Source organism: Fusarium oxysporum, chromosome VIII (assembly GCF_013085055.1).
Source record: "Fusarium oxysporum Fo47 chromosome VIII, complete sequence".
Lineage (NCBI taxonomy): Eukaryota > Fungi > Ascomycota > Sordariomycetes > Hypocreales > Nectriaceae > Fusarium > Fusarium oxysporum.
In genome coordinates this window covers 321,769-346,022 of record NC_072847.1, presented here as the reverse complement: position 1 = coordinate 346,022, position 24,254 = coordinate 321,769, and the positions used below count along the sequence as shown (strand labels likewise).

The 24,254-nt window shown below is 43.7% G+C and overlaps 4 protein-coding genes across 4 annotated transcripts; all 4 read right to left on the bottom strand.

Annotated features, from left to right (window-relative positions):
* Positions 1-337: 337 nt before the first annotated feature.
* Positions 338-2,020, bottom strand: FOBCDRAFT_242279 (FAD dependent oxidoreductase; the record flags this gene model as incomplete). Its single annotated transcript, XM_059610470.1, has 4 exons — positions 338-1,267; positions 1,336-1,887; positions 1,971-1,975; positions 2,005-2,020. The coding sequence occupies 4 exons, from the start codon at positions 2,018-2,020 to the stop codon at positions 338-340; spliced, it is 1,503 nt and encodes a 500-aa protein (XP_059465537.1).
* Positions 2,021-7,220: 5,200 nt separating this feature from the next.
* FOBCDRAFT_141897 (GLEYA domain-containing protein) lies at positions 7,221-9,866 on the bottom strand (the record flags this gene model as incomplete). The annotated part of the gene is made up of 2 exons (XM_059608133.1): positions 7,221-8,075; positions 9,630-9,866. 2 exons carry the CDS (start codon positions 9,864-9,866, stop codon positions 7,221-7,223), a joined length of 1,092 nt encoding a protein of 363 aa, XP_059465536.1.
* A 5,056-nt stretch (positions 9,867-14,922) lies between these two features.
* FOBCDRAFT_242277 (uncharacterized protein) lies at positions 14,923-17,529 on the bottom strand (the record flags this gene model as incomplete). The annotated part of the gene is made up of 4 exons (XM_059610469.1): positions 14,923-14,963; positions 15,172-15,259; positions 15,292-15,812; positions 15,912-17,529. The coding sequence occupies 4 exons, from the start codon at positions 17,527-17,529 to the stop codon at positions 14,923-14,925; spliced, it is 2,268 nt and encodes a 755-aa protein (XP_059467712.1).
* Positions 17,530-20,324: 2,795 nt separating this feature from the next.
* On the bottom strand, positions 20,325-22,396 carry FOBCDRAFT_242276 (uncharacterized protein; the record flags this gene model as incomplete). Its single annotated transcript, XM_059610468.1, has 4 exons — positions 20,325-21,401; positions 21,450-21,645; positions 21,770-21,923; positions 22,213-22,396. The coding sequence occupies 4 exons, from the start codon at positions 22,394-22,396 to the stop codon at positions 20,325-20,327; spliced, it is 1,611 nt and encodes a 536-aa protein (XP_059467711.1).
* Positions 22,397-24,254: the final 1,858 nt, after the last annotated feature.

Genomic DNA, 24,254 nt, shown 5'->3' with positions numbered 1-24,254 from the left:
TCAGCCCTTCATTTTCGCTGCAGTCTCGAGTGAGCTCAAGTACTCACATCATCCCGAGAGCGTGTCTGTCCCTTGCCTGCCTATAGACCAGGTCTTAATCGACGTGGCCAGAGCACGGCAGTTTATCTTGTCCCGCCTGTCTGCGTATTGCAACACCCTAACTGTCGGCAAGGTCCATCAGATACGGCAACTAATTAATCATGTGTGGGATACCCTTGATGCAGGAGATGGTGACGTCTACTGGGTTGACTTGGCTAACAGGAAACAACTGGGTACAATGATGGGATGATTAGATGTACTATGTACTATGTAGTTCAAGCAGAGTTTCCGCATCTCTCTATAGCTTGCCCTTTGCTGGTGCTTGTGCCTTCTTGGAGATTGAATCGAACTTGGCCAGGACTGCGGCCATGCACATGGCCTGCTCAACACGTGCTTCAGTAATATAGTAACACTTTGGGAACCAATCATCCACCTGTCTGCCTAGAGCCATCTTGGCCAGGGCTTCGCCGGTCAGCCAGCATTTATCCATGCCGTATCCGTTGAAGCCGGCGGCAATCCATTCACCAGTACTGCCTGGTCTTCCGGTGACTTTTTCTGGTATCTTTCCAACCAATGGAAGATCATCCGCGGTGTGGCCCTGAATGCCAGACCAAATACCTTTCATCTGCGCCGGCTCTGATTTATTCCAACCCTCCGAGAAATAGTTGGGCAGGAATCTAGACAACGCTTCCCACGACTCAGGAGTGACGTATGTATCGTCACTGTTGAGGATATCTCGTAAATACGAGGTCTCAGTTCCAAGCCAGAGATCACCCGTGCGACCATTCTGCTGAAGATAATACAAACCAGACTGATACATACGTGTCTCTGGGTCAAGCAACTCCTGGTTGATTCCACTCCAAGAACGGAAGTCTCCTTTGTTCTTCAGCGCCGAACCAGCTCTCTGAACAGACATGGTGCCGCGGAAAGGGTAAACCTTGCCTCGGAGGGGGGGAAGAAGATGCGAGGCAAATGCGTTTGTGCAGTGGATGACTTGTCCGGCCCGGATGTTGCCTCGAGGGGTAATTATAGTGTACGGGTATTGATTTGGATACTCATTGACAATCGGGTCGTATTTTATGTCAATTACAGGGGTGTTCGCTTCGACTGCGAGTCGCTCGGGGTACTTCTCCAACAAGCGGGCGTATATTCCTGTCAACAGCCGATAAGGCCAAACTGCCCCAGCTGGGTGCTCAATGGCTCCAAAGCCGTCTTTGACATTCCAACGCTAAATTTGCACCCCAAGGGTCAGCCGTAGCACTCTGTCAAGTATCGCGCAGCAACAATATGGCTTACCTCTGCGACATCCCCCTTCTCGATAATCCGGTGGTAAGTCTTGTATTCTTCAACAGCCTTCTGGAAATCTTGAACAGATTTCTTTGAAGACGCCCACATGGCCGCATCTTGAGCAACCATGACTTTAATGAGGTTTCTGATCTGGCTGTATTCTTGAAGCTCTGGATCCATTTCGCGGACCATCTTCAATATATAGTTAATATTCATTATACTGAAGCGGGTTATTTCCTTTGCATTCTGCTCGCCAAACTTATCAGCCAGATATGCATACGTATGGCCAGCAGAAGTAACAAGGTGGCCGCCATTTCGACCTGTAGCACCGCTTACAAGCGTCCGTGCTTCAAGAAGTGTAATATGGCTGGCCTTATGGTTATCGCCATGGCCGGATTGCTCGAGCAATGTTTTGATCACACTGCACCCTGTAATACCTGAGCCAATAACAATGAAGTCGGTCTGCTGGGGTATGGTCGCAGACTGAATAGAAGCGACAGTAGGATGGGGAGGCTCCTGCCAGAGAGAAACTGTTGGACTGTCTCTCGGAAGTCCGGGATCCTCCAGTACAGCATCCCTAACCTCGGCGAGGAAGGCTGGCAGCTCGACTAGCGATCCTCTCGTGCATCAGTTTAGATCTTCACCAGAACTAGGCATCGATAAATGGGAAAGTCTCACCTCGAGTGTTACTCATGTTTAACTTTTCAGGCGTGTTTGCTACCCTTACAAGCGTGACTGGTACCTGGATTGGTAGATAAATATTAAATAACTCGGAAGCTTATCTCTGAGATTGAGACCTTGTTTTAAACAATATGTAATTCTAAAGTTGTTCCATTTTCTGCTAATCCTTTATACTTTTGCGTTTTAATCCACTCTAGAGCTGTTAACCGCCCTTAGCCCACTAAGTTAGAATCAAAGGGGCAGTAGTAGCCGAGCTCGTATTGACAATCCTATTTGAGAGGCCACTTTTGCTACCCCACTTAATGTAAACGAAGTTAGCTTATCTACACTTGGCGGTGCTGTTTATCTTAGGTAACATCGGGACCCCCATTCCGCTACTGGTGATCACCTCAGTTTCAATCACAATAATATAATAATTAATTAAATCTCAATGAAATATAGGTCGATTAGGACGGTTGAAACTAGAATTTACTTATAAGGGCATCTTATCCACTCTCTGCTGCTTTAATTGAGTTTAATTGTAGATTGGGCTCTGACTGAATGTGTGCATACGTAATTTCTGGAATCCGCGCAAATCACTCTTTTGGATTGTAGGAAGTGGATTGGATTGCGCAGTGGCTTGGAACATGCAGGTGAGCTACGATGTCCAACTCACTAAACCGGAACGGGCAAGCAAAATGAGGACCTGCACCTGCCAAGACGCCCCAAATGTTATCTGTGGGGTTTTCCGTTCTAGACATTTTCTCGGCCGCAAGATAATGCCTTTTTGTATATCCCACATTGGCGATGGCAGGAAACTGTAAATAAGAGGGAATTTACACAGAAGTTGCAGATAACATAAATGATAGTTTATTTAAGAGTATCAGGACGCACTCTCACATCACAAAGATCCTGGATTGCGGAAGCAGGACAGTTCATCGTTCATCAGGCTTCCGCGCCCATACCTTCCGCAGGGGATCCAATCCCATCGTCAGATTCTTGAATTTACTTCTTGCATAATTGTTCAAGAAGAAATTGGAAAAGACCTCCCTCTGCTCTGCAAGACGACAATCAGAAGCTGCAATAAAGCATGCCCATATCAGAACTTGTTTGCCTGGGGCATTCTCTGGAAAGGCCTCAAATGTGTCAATAAAGCGTTGGACGCGGCGAATGGACTCTATTACGCGCCTCGCCCTTATCTGCGGCGTCACTAGAGTTCGGCCGTTGAACGCAACTTGGTTCAGGTATATCTCGCAGGCTTGGCGCACGAGGCCCGGCACCAGCAGGCTTGCAAACAAATAAATCAAATCAAATCGGGGGTCTAATTTGATTTGTTTTGGATACTAAAATTGGCGATTTGATTTGATTTGATTTGATTTGGATCGATTTGGATCTTATTTGGATATCCGGATAACCCCACTTTTCTCCCAAGATGATATACGTTAAGCAGCTCCTATAAGATCCGCTTTAAGATGCCCTCTCTAAGCCGTGACTATTTACCCGGCAAGGCTAAATATCTACTCTGGCTTAGATAATATGGCCGGGACTAAAAAGAGATTAATTACCATCTGCAATAGACGTGGATATTAGCGCCTTCGGAGAAGCCAGTATTAAATCAGGTTATCAATTAAATAATCGCCTAGATCGGTTATAGCTACTTACTCTATATACTTATTGCGTATAGCTAACATCTAAGGCGCAGGCTAAGTACTAAGCTTCCTGATTAAGGCCATAAAGTTATCCAGGTCTGTTATCTTCCTTGTAATAGTTGGCTGCTCTGATAGTGTATACTGCTTAACAGAGAGGTTTTGATACTCCTCCTATAGCTCTTGCACTGCTGTCTTTCCTCTAATTAACCAGCCCGGATGGTCAGCCCACTGCGACTCGACAGTCGACCAGCGAACTGTTGGAAAAAAGCAATATGATGAAATACCCGGGTTATGTATGGATACAGGAGCATATGTCAGGTTAGGTTGCTTATCCGTACATCCACGACGAAACCAGCCAGGGAGACACAGTCTATACACTATGTCAGCGTATTCCAGGGGGACAAGTCATGGCCCGAGGACCAGGCTTTGTATATATATATATGTGTATATATGTATATTTTTCATCCAGGGGGCCGTAGGCCGTAAAAAGTCTCCTAATAGAGCATAAGACGTGCTGAGCTAAACTATCTATAATTTCTGCTTTGCTAATTCTTACTTAGATTATCTATAAGGCCTCTTAGATTAGAGCTATATATATACTTAAGCATTTTCTATACTTATTATATCTAAGAGGTACCTCTCTACTTATAGCTAGCTTTATAGTAGTTATTAGTAAAGTATATCCTATAGATATTAATATAGTTAATCTTAGCAAAGCTTCCCTTTAGTAATACTTCTATTTAGTTTCTTTAGTATATTATTAGTATAAAGGTACTTTACTTTTAAGAAGTTATTTTATTAATAGGAATTATTCCTCTGTAGCTTAGAATTCTCTTATATAAATAAAATAAATAGCTTTTTATACCTTAAGGCAGAAAGTTTATAATCCCCTAAGATTACTAGTAATTATAATCCTAGAATTATATATCCTTAGGGAAAACCCTTATAGGAGAAAACCCTAAGGTGGCTAAAACTCTGCTTTATAAATAAGGTAGTTACCTTATTCTATAGTCTCTAAGTAAGCTTTATATTATTTTAACCTAGTAGTTTTATCTAATAGTCTTAGTAAGTAAGACTAATATACTTATATAGACTTAAGCCTATTTAAGATATATATTAGTAAGTTTTACTAATCTAGGAGTATTAACTAATAAATTTATAATATATAGTTATATTAGTAGCTAAAAAATACTAAAAGTATATAATTATATATATTACCCTGCTAATATAAGAAATTAGAATAACTAGCTATATCTTATTTATTAATTACTTAAAGATAACTACTAAGAATAAATTTATCTCTATTAACTACTAGTATTAAAGATAGATTAAATAATAGTAAAGGTAATAAGGCTATAAAGCTTAGTATTAATAAAAAAGTAGAGTTTCTATAATAAGGTAATTAACTATTATACTACGTAGAGTTAGTTAATTATAATTACATTAGGGTTAATAGACTTAATCTAATACTATTAGTAAGCCTAAAGTTATTAAATATATTACTATTATCTTTATCTTTTATATAAGTAATAAAATTATATAGAGATAATAAGAAGAGTATTAGTTTAGCCTTAGACTTAGGGTTAGGCTAAACCTTATTAAAGGAAATAATAAAGGCTAGGCTATTATATAAAGTAAGGCTTAAGAATTCTATTATAGGTAGAAGTTCTTATATAATATTAAATTATACTTTTATAAGATGCTGCTAATTATAGTATTATTAAATATAGAGATATATTTATATATATAATAACATAGCAGAGTCTTTCTAAAGGCAACTAGGCCTATAAATAGCTAGTTATTTAATTATATAGGAAGATATAAGCCTAAGGCCTTAACTACTAAGCTAGATTTTATTTTAACCCTAACCCTAACTTATTTTAGCTATAAACTATTAATATAGTTAGGGAGTATCTTTATAATAGGGAATAATTTTCTTCTAACCCTAAGCTTTATATACTTTTATATCTTATCTTAGGTTAAAATATTAAAGTAAATTTAATATATGTATTTATTCTCTATCTTATTAGCTCTAGGAGACTAATAAGGGTATTATATGTATTTAAATGCAATAAGATTAGTCGCCAGTATAAGCTATAAACAAGGGTATAATATTATTTCATAAGTAGTATTTTAATAGATTTAAATCTTAAACTAAATTAATAATAGAAGATAGCAGAGAAAATAAGATAAAAGGCGTAAATTAAGATTAAAATAGACTTTATACTTACTAGTTATTTAATTATACCTTTAAGTATGGTTTTATTTACTTTTTATATCCTTGTCTGTTATAGTTGATTTTCGGCAGATTTTAATTATTATTTTCTGGTCGATGCTCGAATTTGATAAGATATTTATAATTCTGCCAACCCTGGCCCTACTTTCAACACTAATAAGAGAAGTAATAACTAACCTGCTTAGTATTAATGCTCTATGCTATCTGTAAATATAAACCTAGTATGGACTAGTTTCCCTGTTTAAAACCACCTTTATTATAATAAGTAATTAATTAAATAGATATTAATATATAGGTAGTAATAGAATTATTAAGAAGTAGTAATTAAGGAAGGTTAATTAAACTAGGTATTTAATACTATAGCATATGCAATAAGACTAGGTATAATATAAGGATATATTAGGTAGTAATTAAGACCTCTGGGGAAAAGTATAATAAATAGAATTAATTAATTAGATAGTTTATAGTATTTTTAAATAGATTTAAAATCTAAAGGTTAAGATTTATAGCTAATATACTTATCTGGCTAACATACTTATTAACCACGTTATATAAAAAAGGTAAATTAGCCAATTCACTATTATAATAAGTAGTAGGGAAGTATATTATAATAGGTTAAGCTTGCAAAGTAACTGGCTAAGTAAGAGGAGATGCATATAACTATTAATAAAGCTAGGGAGAATGATATACTGCTTAGGATTGTAAATCTAGCTATCTAAGTCTTAAGTCTAGGAAATCTTATAATAAGATCCAACTGCAATGATTTTGTTATCTTGGATAAGCATGCAATCTGAGAAGTGGGCGTTGCCATTAAGGCCCGTCTCTGTTTTGGACAGGATCCGGCTATTGACAAATAATGTTTTGGCTATTATGTTGGGGAGCAAAAGACTGGTGATGAATTCTTGGAAGAAAGGAAAGATCTATGAGATCCAAAGATACGAGAGGGATTTAAAAGCGTTGCGATGCTCGGGGTGTTATCTCTGAGACCAATTTTTATAGTAGTCGTCTGACTCTACCCCATCTGAATTCCGAGCTTCCTTCCCAGTGTGTAATTCCCAGTGTGTGATTCCCAAATCTCTATAATAAAGCCTTCGGCGCAACTGATTGTCCAATTATCATTCTCGGTAAGGACTCCGCCGTTCATTCCCCGCTCAGGCCCTAAAATCAATCCCCAATGGCTCTTATAGAGGTTGAGGAGGAAACAAAAAGGTAACTCAAAAGAGTAATTACTTAATACATTAAGAGGTTTTTATCAGGCAAATAACTTTCAAAATAATTTTTATTTAACTACTTATTCAAGACAATAATAAAAAAAAGATAATAAGAGCGAAAGTAAGAGAGTGATAGGATTAACCGCCACTTCCAAATGCAGGATAAGAAGGTGTACTAGAATCACAAGCAAATCTAACAAAGTATTGGCTTGATGACCCAGAGCCATCAACTATGACAGTACCGTCCGGAGCTGTAACAGTAATTATCATAGAATAGTCTCCCTGGGCATTAGCCCAGAAAACCCGGAACGGCGTGTAAGTACCCGCTGTCAGCTGGATCTTGAAAGTCATAGAGCTGGAAGGCCCTGATGAGTAGTTTTGCTGGAGATCTGCATTGGCACGTGTCCATGTTGACAAAGCTTTGTTACCAAACCAGACCAGTGTTACCTCATCCGAGTATGGGACAACAACAGAGTAAGTACCATTGATAGGCGCATATAAGAATGCCCGATGGTTGACAGCTTTATACTGCCATGTCTGGCTTGGTGAGCCAGGGTAAATAACCTGGGCAGGGCCTGAGTTTCCTGCTTTTACACCTCCTGGTTCTGTAATACCAATCGACCGCGTGACACCATTATAAGTCGGTGCAGTTGTTGCGAAATGTGATACGTCGAGGGCGGAATATTTAGGCGGATCACCGTTGGTGTACGGGTTGGTATAGATAGCGTATTCCAGACCAGCGTTGTTACATGTTTGATCTGCAACCTTTGTACCAACTGCGGGAGCGACGACCACCACGGTAGCAGTCTGCCCAGCGGAAGCCGGAGTCCCAGTAGATGTGCTGACGCTTGAGACAGTGGCATAGGTAGTTACAGTGGTGTATGGTTGGGGCTTTTGCATAACCACTGTAGCAGTGCCACCAGGAGAAGTTGGCGATAAGGTAGTAGTACCAGATGTTGAGAAGGACCCCCAGCTCGTGACCGTCGTATAGGGCTGGGGTTGTTGAACAACAACAGTTGCAGTACCGCCCGGAGAGGCTGGTGAGAAGGTAGTCGTACTAACTGTTGAGTAGGAACCCCAGCTTGTGACAGTTGTATAGGGCTGGGGCTCCTGAAGAATGACAGTGCCTACACCGCCTTGGGATGCTGGTGCCATTGTAGTAGTTCTTACTGCTGAGAAGGAACCCCAGCTTGTGACGGTTGTATAGGGCTGGGGCAATTCTACTACGACACTGGCAACGCCGCCTTGAGAGCCTGGAGCCAAAGTAGTAGTTGCAGGCGCAGTGAAGGAGCCATAACTAGTTACAGTTGTGTACAGCTGAGGACTCTCTACAACAACAGTAGCAGGATCCCCAGGATTAGCAGGCTGGTTTGTCGTAGTCAGAGGTGTAGTCAGACTATTGACATAGGTAGTGACAGTAGTGTACAGCTGAGGACTCTCCACAACAACGGTAGCCAAGCCTCCAGGCCCAGTAGGTGATAACGTTGTAGTAAGAGGTGCAGACCAAGCGCCATAACTAGTCACAGTTGTGTATAGCTGGGGACTCTCAACTACAACAGTAGCAGGATCCCCGGGATTGGCCGGTTGGTTTGTCGTAGTCAGAGGTGCAGTCAGACCGTCAACATAGGTCGTGATAGTTGTATATGCCTTAGGGCTCTCAATAATAACGGTGGCAGGATCCCCAGGATTAGCAGGTCGGTTTGTTGTAGTTACAGGTGCAGTCAGACTATCGACATAAGTCGTAACAGTTGCATATGCTTGAGGGCTTTCAACAACAACAGTGGCTGGATCCCCAGGATTAGCAGGTTGGTTTGTCGTAGTCAGAGGTGCGGTCAGACCGTCAACATAGGTCGTGATAGTTGTATACGGCTGGGGAAGGTTAAGGACTACAGTCATCACATCGCCCGGATTAGCTGCTGGCAAGGTTGTAGATGCCGGGCCTGTCAGGCCTGGTATGTAGCTTGTTACTGTCGTGTAGGGCTGAGGTAGATCAACCTCGACAGTAGCAAACTTTGCTTGCACATCAAATGGGTATGTTGTAGTCACAGCTGCAGTCAGACTATCTCTGTAGTTGGTGACGGTTGTAAAAGGCAGTGGAAGATCAACTTCTACAGTGCCGACCTGCCCTGCAACCGAGGGTGGATATGTCAGGGTGGTGGCTGTGGTGAAAGAGCCATAGCTTGTGACTGTGGTGTAAGGCTGAGGTAAATCAACCTCGACAGTACCAACCTGTCCTGGCACAGCGACTAAGTGTGTTGTAGTCACAGGTGCGACCAGATCATCTCTATAGCTGGTGACCGTTGTATAAGGTTGCGGAAGATCGACTTCTACGGTGCCGACCTCCCCTGCAACAGACGCTGGATATGTCACAGTGGTGGCTGCGGCGAAAGAGCCATAGCTTGTGACTGTAGTGTAAGGCTGAGGAAGATCAACCACGACGGTGAGAGTTGGGTTAGGTCCGAGACCGCTTTCAGTTGTTGTAGTAGCAGCTGTGACCCTTCCATATTTGGTGGTAGTCACGTACATCTGTGGATCAAAGATCACGACAGTGCCCGTTTGGCCCGGACTAGATGGCTCTATGGTGGTTGTAGATTCAGCCGTCACGCCTCCGTATGAAGTGATGGTCGTATATGGTTGTTGCATTAAAACCATAACAATACCTGTCTGGCCAGGAGCAGGGGGAGGCGAGGTGTATGTGGCAGCGGTCGAGACGGCTCCGTATGAAGTAAAGGTCGAATATGGCTGCGAATTGAAGAGCACCACGGTACCTGTTTGACCTGGCATGGTAGGAGACATTGTAGTTGTAGACGCAGCGGTAAATTCTCCAAAAGAAGTCATGGTCACCCACTGATACGGCTGATACACAATAACAGTGCCCGTTGCATCTGGAGCAGTTGGAGATATGGTAGATGCAGATGCAGCGGCAAATTCCCCATAAGACGTGACGGTCGCCCACTGATAAGGCTTATATACCATAACAGTGACTGTCTCTGCTTCAGGAGATGGTGATATGGTGGTTGTAGATGCGGCTGTGACCGCTGGGTCGTAAGAGGTGACGACTTTCCATTGTTGTGGCCTATAGATAAAAACATTGCCTGTTGCGCCTGGGGCAGTTGGATATATGGTGGTTGTCGATGCCGCCGTGACACTTCCATAGGAAGTAACTGTGAACCATGGATCTTGCTGGTATACCAGGACGGTACCTGTTTGGCCTGGGGAGACTGGTGACATAGTCTGCGTCGACGCGGTTGTGATGGTTGGGTCGTAGGAGGTGACTGTCACCCATCTATTTGACATATGCACGACTACCGTACCTACGTGACCAGATGCAGAAGGCCAAAAAGTCGTTGTATAGTCAGATGGAGCGGCATCATCATAAGAGGTGGTGGTCACCCATTCGTATGGATCGTAGACAACAACAGTACCAGTTTCGCCAGGACCACTGGGAGTTATTGTACTCCTGACTACAGCTGTAATCGAGCCATCATAAGATGTCATGGTAACGTAACGAGCTAATGGGCTCGGTAGCACAACTACCACCGTACCAACACCAGATCCTGAAGGGGCCTCGGTGAGAGTGTAAGTATCAGTGCCGGTGCCGGTGCTAGTGACGGTGGTATAGTCAATTGGGGCATCCGAGGTCATTTCAGACCTGGCCGCCATGACCCAAACGGTTCCTGTCTCATCAGGTCGAGCTGGAGATTGCGTGATGGTCATAGGATCAGTACCAGTTCCTTGAGAGGTTATTGTAGTCCACGGCACTATATGATCTGAAGTAGTTGTAGAGTCGTCCTGAGAAGGAGTCTGTAAGATGCTAACAGTAGTACTATCAGTGCCTTGCCCAGTTGCTGTAGTCCATGACGCTGTAGGATCTGAAGAAATGGCAGAGACATCTTGAGAAACGGTAGAGCTTTCTGTCTCGGAAGGAGATAAAGCCAAGACCGGAGCTTGGGAGAGAGGCGCCTTTGTATCACCTTTTCTGTAACCTTGCAGTCTGACGATCACGGTTACTATGTCGCATGGATGTTCGGTAGGCAGAGTGGTTGTCTCAGGCGCAGTTATTATACGGTCAGTCGACGATAATATAGTCACATGGCTCTTGACCATAACAGTCCCACATGATGACCCCTGAGATTCCATGAGGGGAATGTTGAATGTAGTGTTTGGTTCACCATGTCCATAAACGGGGGTACTGGCAGTGTAGGTAGCATCATTTCGGATGAGGAATGTACTACAGACATTAGCTAAATAAAGCCGGTGATAAATCCCTACATCTCATACCTTGTCAAAGTATCATACAACGTAGATGATCCTTCAATGATCTCGATGGGCTGTGTCTTGATGTCCCGTGGTTCCAAGCTTGCATCGGATGCCGTGCCTAAGAAGGCCAGGGCCCAAAAGGGCATCATGCGCCGAAGCGACATGATTAAGTAGGGTGGAGAAAAAAGAAAAGATTATCAATTGGCTGCACTGATAAAAATGAATGAATGATTAGTCGATTAACGGACAATAACACAATGTAAATGAATAGGTCAGAGAGCGTTCTGAGAAAATACGAGACTTAGGAGTGACATCCAGTCTTTATCATGAGCTACTACCGGCAGAGCTTACGTTATTTTACATCATCCCGCCTTTAATCATTTTGATCGACAGTATGGGTGCGGGAAACTTTCGGTAATCCATTTAGTGCGATTTCGGTGTTTACAAAAAGATTCGAGGGCGTGTGCAGTGTCTGACCCGGTCGCAGTTGAGGCTTGTGGCTGAGAGCTTATATCACCACATTGAACTTAGTAACAGGCGTGCTGAGCAACCAGGTCCTCGGCTAGCTCGGCAATGTCTTTTCCAGAGCAAGAAATGATATTATTTATTACAGTTTGGGCTAGTAATTGCTGAGTGTCTTCTATATGGCTGGCCTATATGAGGGTAGTGGCGCAGATGGAATGCTAAGTTCTCTGTGGTAATATAAGCTCTCAGCCACAAGTCTCAATTGCAAGGAACACATCGAAGGAATGCTAAATCACTCAGTGGGGTTCTACGCTGGGTTTAGCCTTGGAGATTCTTACGAACTGTTTTTGTTTACATATATTTGGCATATGGGAAAGAGGTCTGGGCTCTTTCAATTGACATTTCTTAGCTTAGAATACTCAGGACTGGGGGGCCTGTCTGTACTTACAGATTAACTTAATTAAAGTCTGACAATATCTGTATAGATGCATCCCTTCTACAAGTATCATTCTAATTTATCGAGACTTAAACAGCAAGCAAAATATCCAAGACATGTCTCCCTGCCATTGAATCTGCACGGTACGAAAACGATCAAGCCACTTGAGTTAGAGAGAAACAAGTAATACGCTAGCCGGATCGAAAGCCGAGAAGCTAGACCAATGCCGGGGAAATCCAGGGGCCGCACCCAGTAAGATCTTACTTACAGCATGGACAGTAACTCCTTTGGTCCTCGTTTGATACTAAGCTTGTAAGTTCATACTAGCCGTGTTCCGCCCGGCGCCATGTGATCTGATTTGCATCGCCATGTAAAAGCTTATCCTCGATCTCGACCAAGCCCAGTAATGTATCCGTATTATGAGATCTAATTATACTGAAATTAGAAAATGAAAGAGAACTTAGACTATAACGATCAGGATGGATGGAACTTCTACAAGACATAACGCAGCTCCCCTGAATGACGTATAACTTTTTAGATTATGTATATGTTGCCTATTCGCTACACTTTTTAATTTTCATGCTAGTTTACCAATTTTTAAGTAAGTATATATCTTCCCAGCACGGAAAGCAACTCTATATGGCGGTTTGGAGGAACTTTATAGTATCTGTCCTAACTCTAATGTTAAGTGATGATGTAGACTTATTAATAATCTCATAGCTTGCTAAAGTGCACATACCCTACAGAGTAGATGACCTCATGATCTACTAATCTACATTCCTGTGTCTGACTAAGTCTTTTATTTCCGTCTGGAGCTGACAAACATTTTCTAAGTAGCTCCAGAAAGCCTGCCATAATGGGGATCTTAATAAAGCAATCAAAGCCACAAATAGCAAGGAGTATACGTTCAGGCCTAGGCCTACCTCTCCCTCAGGCCGCTTTGATCTGGAATTCCTGGACTTGCGTAAACTAATTAATTATAGCCAATTAATTTAAACCATCGGTCCCAACAGTCTAGATCTGTTTCTAAGCTATGACCCTGGCGCTAATCTCCTTTTATCAGCCCATTTTCTTCCAGCAAAGTCTAGATCCCTCACAGTCTCCAGACCATCGGTACACTTCCGATTAAGGAAATTATCATGGCTTAGGTTATGCCAGAGTCCTGAGCTTCAGGCCACAAGCTACGATATCTTTCAAGAGTACATTTAGTAAATGTTGTAAAGTTCAAGCAAGGGGATCAGGATTACTGAGTTGTTGAAGGAAATGTTTTATTTATCGGAATCATTGCCGTTGTTGTTGGCAATTCATCGCGATCCTGACAAGTTACATCTTTAAATCTTATTCCCTCCAGCTAATACTTTTAATTAAAATCTTACAAAGATCATACCAGGTCAACCCACAATTATCTATTATTCTTTTAATATTCCTACACTACCAACTCTTACATCACAAACCTCAAAATATACTCATAAACCACATTCATCACCTGCTAGCTCTAACTTCTCCCCATAGCATTTGCCCTACCCACACCATAGGCTTCTTGCATCGATCAAATCTCCCTCCGTCCAATTACAGTTCGCCTAAGCCATGGCACCTATGAGAACGTCTACACAAGAGCATTCCAAGACTCCTCCTCTCACCACTTGGCAACAGTCATCTACACTCTCACTCAAACTTGCTCGAGTATTGATTACCCAGTTCCTCTTAAGAGTGCCCCTCCTGCTGGCTTTGCGCAGGCTGTAGTTGCATAAGGCACTATGCATGTCTTCTAGTAATTGCTTTACATTTAAATTTTTGCAAACAAGCTATATGTAATGTCTTTAATACTAGATCAAATAAACAGGGTCTAATTGGATGAGGTAGAATGGGGACTTTCTTGAGGCCGACTATGTTAATAAGAAGTGTGGATAGTAGCCGCATGGATAACAGCGTTAGCAGTGATGTTAGCGTTGGGATCTAGTAGTACTGAAGTTGATTGTTACTTGATAAAATACAAAAACATTGGATCGTCCAACATGCCTAGTTGGCAGGCCAAATCTGCTTTGGCACTGTAACTCTCCCTTTCTAACTGAGAGCATAACATGGCATCCTGATTATACATTCCAGTTTTCATCGGCCCGACCACCTTGGGCATTGCTGGCAAAGTCTCTTCACCCAACTCGACTTCTTTCTTCCTTTGCTCCATCACATGCTTTATAACCGCATTCTGGAAGTGTATGAGTCCTGAAGTAGAGTTTCTTAGTGGTTGCCAAGTAGTTGAGGGTTATAGGTAGGCAGCACTGACTTGTTCCTTATCTGGATGCAATTCGCCACTAACAAACACTCCGCCTTCTGGATTGACCTATGCGGACTCGCATAGTTCTTTGTCTTCTTCTGAAACCTATGCGTAGACGTCCATGGTGGCTTTAAAGCAATATGTTAAACCAAAAGTATATGAAATCTTAGTTTAAACAATTATATTAGGAATATCTAGGCTAAGAACTTAATTTAAAAGCAAAAGGATAAATAGTTCTACCTCTCTAGTTACCAGCATAAATACAGCATCTTGTCTTTAATTATATATTAATTCGGACTAGATGGCCGTCTACGCCATTCTTAATAACTGCAAGTATAAAGCTAAGTAAATAACTTGAGACAACCTTCTACTGCGCTAACAAAGATCGTCAATGTGATTAACAACTAGCCGCGCTCGTCGGATAGGAAAAAGCCTATCATCACAACTATGTACGACAATAGAAGGAAGCTACCTTTAAAGTAGTTGCTCCTTCCCTCGTTCTGCATGTATCCATGCAGGAACACGGAAAATATAACAACAAACATATCCCACTGAGGAAACACTAAAGGGAATATTTCCTCCCTTTGCAAAGATCCAGGTGAACGAAACACTGCCGAAAAGAAGACCAAAGCAGGTATCTGAAGGAGACATACTTGGAGAGTGTAGGCTGAGCCGATCTCCACCGATAATGCGATACTGCCATTGGCGGCAAACAAAATGGCGTTCTGTATCTGTCAGCGCCTGTTCGGTGTAGAGTGGTAAGTCCAGCTTACCCAAATTTCAGTTATGTTTGGTATCAGTGCAAAAACAGTCAGTCCTAAGAATTTTTCCTCGATGTAGAATTTCTGAAGAATGGTATCCACGGCATCGATAAGGATTACAGCAAGAATGCAATAAAACAAAGTCGCCATGAGAAGTATAAGCAGGCTCTTCCTTCGGCTCCAGTTTGGGACATGGCGCGTTATATCTTGGCAAACTGGTGCTGTCTCTCTATTTCGGGGAAACCGAGTCCCTGCCAGTACTTGCTCAGTCTCCTGACTCAGTTCAGAAGCTTCAGAAATTACCTCACATCTCGTTGGCCTGATGACCCCAGATGATGGTATTCTTTGATTCTTCCTGAGGTGAGGAGCTCGTGGATGGGCATATGGAAGGTCTGCCGCTTGTCTCTGGTGTCTTTGGTGGGAAGGAATCAGTAGCCGCTGGTTAGAAGATTCACCAATGTGCGTGCCACTACCCTCGTTCCAGATCACCGTTGAATGCGTGCGCAAAGTGAACAACAGCCCGATGACATATGCTAGCAAGAGTAGAAAAGCGCAAAGGTAACTGAACGGTTTGAGTATCTTGTCGTAAAGGGAACTTTGCAAGTCCAACGGTTGGGTCACAGAACACGTACGACAACTGGTACCAGGGGCTTGTGAATCAGGCAATTTGTGTGTACAGCTTCCACATTTCATGACGTAGGTGCCGTAGATTGCGTAGAATATTGTAGGGCTAAATACACCCATTATTGCAAATAGAAGCATCGTCGAGGTGACACCAGCAGACTTCGCATTGAATCGTTGGGTCTTCCGCTTGAGTGCACCGAAGCACATAGAAAGGCCAGGAAGAAAGAGGACACCGGCTAAAATGCTTCCTATGATACAGCCTTCGACTAGTTCGCTTTTCCCGTTTTTAAGAGCAACGCAGTAGAATATGACCTCGAAAATAGTAGAGAACAGGGCATTAACGACAGCACTAGTGCCCATAGATGACTGTGTCGATATTGAGGCCACTGCTTGACCAATGACATAGACTAACGGAATAATGCCCAAAAGGCTACCAAGAAAGAACATGCTAAGTGAAAGGATCATCGAGTGGCTGTAGAAGAGTTGGGAAAAAACCAGCCAATCAAATGCTGTCAAAATGGCAATCGCCGTTAGATTGATGAGAACAATGTTGACACCACCGAAAGACTGCTTCCATGAACTGGGGTCAACGAACTTGGAGCTATAGAGTAGAACTGTATGCTGTGCTTCAATGGTCGATAATGTTGACTTAGACCTGCGCGCGAACGAAATTTGCAGAGCGCAGCTTCGGACAATTCTCAACAAGCGAACCAACATACATGCCGTGGGTAATGGAAGGACCAAGCACCAACAGACCATGGCCACGAGTAGAAATATTGGTAAAAGGAGAAAATATAGAACAAGAGTGAACATAGTTCTCTCAAAGCTCCATTGCTTTCGGAAAAGAGAAGGCTTGGGCAAGTTTATAGGCTCCAGAGGCTGTTGACTACGATGATCATGACCGTAACTTAGGCTCGGGTAGCGTAAGAATTGGCCATTCTCAGAGCTGGCACCAAGCTGCTGGCCGCGATATGATGTTGAGCCTTCTCTCTGGCTGTCTGGGACGTGAAGACTGCTGTTTCTGTATTTTACTGACTTGTCGAAAGGATAGAAGACGAATCCTGCCAAGCCATAAAGGACCCGGCCATATGTTGGTTGGGCTTGCGTCCTTGAAAGTGCCATGCAGATGATCCCGCAGAATAATACCAGGAGACCTAACCACCAGCCAAAGAACAGTGTCCAAAGAAGGTTGAAGAAGAAAGTCCAATTGCTGACGTCGTGGCTGGAGATTGAGCCGTCCTCGCCATTGGGTTTTGGATTTTCCTCATGATAGAGTGGTGAGTTCCAAATTCTGATACCGAAGGGATGTGTTCTGTTGATGACTTGCTGGCGGTCCTCTTTAATAGTAACGCTATCTTGATCTGTGCCTGAAAGGTTTTCGTCCATTGTTTCGAATGAAGTCTTTGTCACTCTTGTTCGAAGCTGGCTATTGTGACGTGGCATGGATATCCCGTCGGAAGGGGCGAAGTCCGATGGCGTTGACTTTCGGCGAGTCGCACGGCGACGTGGTTGGTAGGGGTAGTTACGGACAGGAGTCCAATTCAATGTCTCAATCTCATCATTTTCTGAAACTGCGCGATTGAACGGACAGGCAGCATTCGCGATGGGTGGTACATGTGGTGACATAACGACGCTCAACTGACGAGAGTGAGCGTCGGTAGTTCTTGGAAATAAATTTGGTTTGCTAATACAAGATTATAAATAATCATTAGAACTTCAAATAACCCGGAAAGACTCTGGATAGAAGAACTTTAGCAATTGATTCATGTTGGCAACTGCCTTTTCTCTAAGTTTGTCATCCCAACTGAGGGCACTCTAGTGCACATACGTGAGCTTCGAAAGTTGACAGCGGAGTGAGCGGATCAATTATCCAGGCCCTCATCGCACAGCAGCAAATTTGGTACTCTAGATTGTAAAAATGCACTTTTGTGTCAAAATGGGGGAAAGCTTGTCAGGGGCTTGGCATAGCCACTGTGGTACACCTTTTCCCATAAATGCCTCTCGCAAAATAAACGTTTACTGGCGACTCACGAGGTGACAAGCATGACCCATATTATCATCAGTCAAATGATATGACACATAGCCCGTTTAGACGCGAGATGATTACTCCTAGTAGAGAGGAAAGAGGCCGCTTGACAGAGGGGTGAGGTTTTAATTACTTCTGGATCAAGCAAGCCGAGAGAAAGACCAACGCCCCTGCTCGAGTTAGGGCGTAAACGGGAATTAATTAATGACAAGACAAGGTCCCCACACAAGCTAACGCCGTGCATGAGCGGGCCACATGGTATTGTAGTAGTCTTGGAGCTTGATGACAAGCTGGAAACGGTACCTGAACGCTACAAAGCAACGCCCGCCAAAAGAAAAAAGATCAGTCCCCAAACAGCATCGCTTCGGCCCAATTTTTTCTTCACAAATACGAAGCAAGCAACAGTGAACATAAATGCCTCATACACCGTCGAAAAAGTCGAGACAAGTCCTTGCATGACTCCACCTGGTAAATTAAATGCCACAAGCCTCGCTTTCTGTCAAGTAGAAATCAAGCTTTGAGCTGAGACAAGGATTCCATACTGGAAGATGACATCCCTGCTTATTGTCCGAAACCCGGTGGTGTGTGCACGCTAAGACTCCTATCACTAGAGGTTCTGGATGCTTGTTTCTGGCGCTAAAAAGCTTGTCTGGAATAAGGCCCAATTCAGACAGAGAGGTACACCCATTGTTCTGGGTGAAAGGCTTGGCATACATTCTTCCATATTGTTATGCAAAAGATTATTGACTTTTGTAGATAATAATGGTCAGCGGAATGCTTCTCTGAAAGAACGGCGAGTCGTCTTTCCAAGCCGAAAAACTACGCTTTCCCCTCTTTACCTATCTTGTTCTCATCCTCTCCTACTATGTCTCGATCTGAACTGGTGGGCTGCTGTTGTCCTTCATGCACTCATAAAATGCTCAGACTGCGCTGGCTGACACTGATGCCCTCGTGCCACACTGGTTCCTGGCTCCTTCTGGTGCTAGGCTGGCCGCAGGTTCGCGGGCGCTGACAAAAGTACCCTGGATCAAGTGCGGCCGCCAGCATCTGACCCTAAAACCCTGACTCTCTCCACATCATACGCAGTAAAACGCCAAGAAAAGTTATCGCGTACGTCATAGACCGGAAAACACAAAGACAAGCTTGACATATGACAGAACAACACAGCCTCAATTCCTATTGCAGCCCACTAGCCATGCATTGAGCGTTGGCAAGCTCGGCTTTCACACAACCAGCCGCAAAACCTCCCCTTCCCAGACACCCTGCTTTATGCTAGAACTTGAGAAGGTGTTGTGGCCGATGCAGGTGCGGTGTGTCTGTTGTCACCAGAACTTGGTAACAGCTTGTCTGATCGACATAACCTGTGCGCTATGATAAAAGTTGCTTGGCTGCTCTGTGCCCTCAACACACGTTGAGTAAAACTCGAAGATAACAGTACTAGTCTCTTCGAAAACCATAATTCCTTGCCTAATTTTCGTAATTGTCCACTCGCTTAGTTTCATGCCATTGCAGGAAGGAGGTTCTCCAATGACTGTGACAGGCGCAATATAACTGGGTGTCGTTATAGAGAGAGAACAAGGGCCATGAACTTTGAGAATGTTTCCAGAGTCTGAGTTGCCAGAAATCTTCTATATAGTTAATAACTTGAGTATTTCGGAGTGCAAAGTCTGCTGTACCTTTTTGTTTGCTATAAGTGCCTCCCAAATCGCGAACCTGGCGTTATATAGCTTTTTATTACATTTCTGCAGCGTTGCTACTTGAGGAGTGCTGCTTTTCGACCACTTCGCTTCCCTTAGACATATTTTTAAGTTTGACAAGAGACCGGCGTCAATGTCAAGTAGGTCTTGTTGGTTATCATGGAGCATACTGAAAAGTACAGAGCAAAGAACTGATTGAGAGTAGAAGCGATCAACTAAGGAGAAAAAGCATAAGATTTGACCATAACTCGGCGTAATGGATATTGAATTATAAATCTACGTATCGACCTCTATCCGCAAATGACGATTGACGTATGCTGCGACTTACAAGAAAAAGCTACGGACCAGGTTTGCTGTTTGTAAGTGGAGAACATCATCACAGGGCAAGGACATTTCCCAGGTACCTTTTAGGGACCCAAAATCCAACGAGGACGTAAATCTTGCTCTCAAGACCCACCAAAGGGATGGGCTAGCCACTATGCATCAATAATCTACATCTGCACTCGACCCTGTCTACCTTGCCTTGCACAACCTGGCATTGACGCAGAGTTACCAAAACCTCCTTGTCTTGGAATATTGCGAAGCCCACCCTTCTACTCCGATCATTTCCTTGGATTAATTCACTGAAGGGTAGAGAAAGGCTCCCACCCTGCGCAACTATCAGGAGATATTTCGACAGCGACAAGAAGGCATGTTACTCACCCAAATATAACATAGCAGGCACACATCAATGCGCCCTTTAAGCCACTTGTCTTCAGACTCGAGCTCCCGTCGTTGAGAATCAGCAAGTTGACCAGGAGGACTGTCCCAGCCAGCGTCACCATTTCGAATGTATTAAAAGCAAGGTCCAGATCTTTCCGCATTGCCCATCCTGCCATAACGGTCAAGGGTGAAATGCAAAGAGCAATCTGAATAGATGAACCGACAGCGACAGCAGTAGCAAGATCAATATTGCCTCGAATAGCTACCGCTACCACGGTGACATATTCTGCGACGTTTCCGACGATTGGAAGAATGACCAGCCCGATGAGTGGTTCAGATAAACCACCGTCATGCGTGATATCGTCTATAGTACTTACAAGGAATTCACCGCACATTGACATCAGTAGCGAAGTGATTATAAGCATAGCGACAGGGGCTTTCCAGTCAGTCTCGGAGTGCTCAGTATGTGACCGAGGATGCACCAGTTGATCCATACTAAGGCGATGTTCTCTCAGTAGGTGAAGGGCAGTGGTATGTCGACTTGCTCGACTCATAGACGAGTCCCGACTTTGAAATCCTATACTACTGCTGACCGAGATGGAGCGAGAGTGCGTTCGCGAATTTAGTAGGGGCTGATAAGAGTTTGGTCTGGTGTAGCTGCTGCGGGGTGTCTCTCCACTGCGACGGCCTCGATCCATCATCATATCGCCAACGTCGCTCGGTTCAACGGTTTCCAGTTCAGCAATATTGTTGAGTTTGTAGATCGAATCATTTCTGCGTTCTCGGTCTTGGTCATCTGCAAAACGAATTGTTCGGGATGGCAGGTGCTGTGAGCTGAAAGAACTAGAGCCGAGGTCCACAGACCCAGAGCGGTAGTTAGTAGAATTGGTTGAACCACTCTCAGGATCATAGGTCTGTGATTCAACATCATTCCCTTTTACAGGACGAGATCTGATTTCATGCACAAAGTACAGCACATAAATGAGTAATACTATAAGTGCTGAAATCCTGCTCATCTTGAGTGTCGCAGCTTTGTTCTTGTCCGTCGCGCTGACTGCTTGCGCAAATGCCGTCTGCAAAATGTTATTAGTTGCATGCAGCTGATACACGTTAGCACTTACTGGCATCAACACCACGAATACAGAAACAAATAGCAAGCAAGCAAGAAGTTGTCCCTCGGCTGTATTGCACAAAAGATCTACGTCGGTTACGCTGCCTGCTAAGAGGGCGGAACCCAGAACCAAGAGCAGGTTTACGAGTATCGATCCAAGGATTGAGGCTTGGACTATGTATACATGGTTGTTCCTGAGAGCAATTCTGTTTTGGTCAGGATCCCTGATCACCTTCATGGTCTGCTTCTATATCTCAACCACTTACACGCTGTAGATAGAATGGGTCAGCTTAACAACTTGAGGTATGGTGGCGATGACAGTGGACGTACAACAGGATAAGCTCTACCAAGTTGCCGAATGTGATATTCAGCAATGCCCCAATTGTATCACCTGCCTTGGCCGCAATAACTTCCGTCGCGTCCGTGAGGAGAGCAGACAAAGGCACGATCGCGATGGTGTTGCATGTGAAAGTCAAGACTGGACCTGCGTCAGCCATATATGTCGCAGTACCAGCAACAACAAATATCAGCAAACTGTTGACCCAGGAAGACAATAGCATCGCCCCCAGCGATGATGTAAAGCAGGCCGGGGTCTCAAAACATTCTGGGCAACCCGGTAGACATGGTACTGGGATGACTGATTCGTGAGGTCGAGATCGTCGGCGTGCGATATGGTTGACAGAGTCATATATATGTCGAAGTCTCTCTGGTACTGGTAAAAGTGAATTGGTCAATGTCCATAGTAGATGAGGTATGAGTCTATAGGGTGATACCTTGGAACCCACGGATCGTGTGCCAGATGGTTTGATGAAGTCTTGACTCTGCAATAGACGATACGACAGTTTGGTTGCTGTGATTCACATTGGTGCAGAGAGGGTCGCTGTCATCACTGGTCTCAGAAACAGAAGAGTCATTGCCTGGGATCTCGACCTGGGAGTTTGACGATACTGAATCCATACGGAAAGAAAATGCAGATATTTCGGTAATCTCGATATTGAAGCATAAGGTTTAAAGTTGCAGGAGCTCAGAGAAGTGTGCAATTTTGTTAGGGAATAGTTTAATCAGGCATACAATTAAACTTCCCAATCTCCCAGAAAGAGGTGAGGGATTTTCCCCCCTTGTTTTATGTTCTTAACACTCCCTCATTACTAAAGCAGATCCCACGACTTCTGATCATTCCCCTCACACAGTTGGCAGGCATGTTATTATCTGCTCCCCACCATCAAAATCAAGTATCGCTGCTTCACCACCGCTTTAGGATTCTTAACATGTGCAGCAAGTCGTGTTTGCGTGACCAGCGCTCAAGTGCGGCAAAGCAAGGAAGCTAATAGATATGTTTTACATATTCTCAATCTTAAACATAACAATGAGATGCGGTGTCACACGACAGGATTGTGAGGGGAAATAGATGACAGAGGAGGCCTCCTGGCCGTAAGCGTAATAGTTGTTAAAGATATGCACATACCCCCCCTTACATGTTAAGCAGGGAATCGTGAAAGCTTGGAATATTTGTGGGGCTAAGCGGCTTATTTCGTGATCCCGAGGAGCTTTGACGTCGGCCATAACGATGTGCCTTGCCTCGTGCGGAGATGATACCCTTGCGAAGAATGGCCTCGACTTCATTAGTTGAGTTGTAAAAATTGAGAGTTGGTCCAGGGATAAATCCCTCAGGTGTGAGAAGAGGATAGTTCAGCTGTCAGTCAGGTCTCTGCATATCTCCAATAATGGCTCGGATTACTCAAAGTGATTTTCGCTGCACTGCACGGGCTCTTAAGATAAAAGCCATCTCACGATGTCCTGCCATGGTATTATTTGGACCCTCTTGTTAACTATACCCATATCCTATTAAATACATCTTATGCTGAATGTATCACCGACGTGCCAAGTTTAGCCATCGCCGTTCAGACGCTATATCTATCCCAATCCCCATGATTCGACAACATACTCCTTCAAAGATAGCCCGGTGCCCAGCTCAACAAACGCAAAAGGATCTGGGATTTGCAGCAGAAGAGGAAAATATCTTTCCATATTTTTGGTACATCCTCAATCTCAGCTTAAATGATGTCAGTGGGATAGACGGCTAAAGACTCTTGCCCGCTAGTATGACATGCGACAGGGAATTTACCCCTTACGATCATCAACTACTGTATTGCTCCCTAAGGTCGGTCTTCCATGTTTCAGGGTCTTTCATATGCAAAGCGCCCCCTACGTGCAACAGTGCTAACCATTACCAGCTGTCGGAAATGCGACCAAGATACAAACGCGAAATTGACAAACTCTGCGTGCCATAACAACAGTAATACGGCTAACCTCCCTTTTTACTCCGCATCAACCCCTGCACCAAGGGATATTGTTCCACGTGCGTCGCCAACGCGAGTAACGAACGGGTTCTCCACACCCACTAGTAGCTGAGGGAAAGCTGGTGATAATGCCGTATTAAACATCATGACAAGTTACAGATCTTTTCCAGCTGGCCTACACATAGCGCCTACTGCAGAGTATGCTTAATAGAGATGAAGATAGCAAGTAACTGGTATGAGATTGTGATTTGGACGTGGTTAGCAGGAGAGTAAAAAGCTCAATAATTAATGGTCAAATAGCCAATATTACAATTTAAGATTATAATCTAATAGTCAACCATTTTAAAAGTGGCTCTTTGGACATATTAAAGTGTCTGGTATTTACTATTCTCCCTCAACCTCTAGTCGCCGCATATTGATGATTTGCGGTTCCTGGGCATTGTGCCGTGATATAGATGGCATTAGGATATGCATGTTGAACGATTGACTTGATAGACATATCTGGTGGCAGGGCT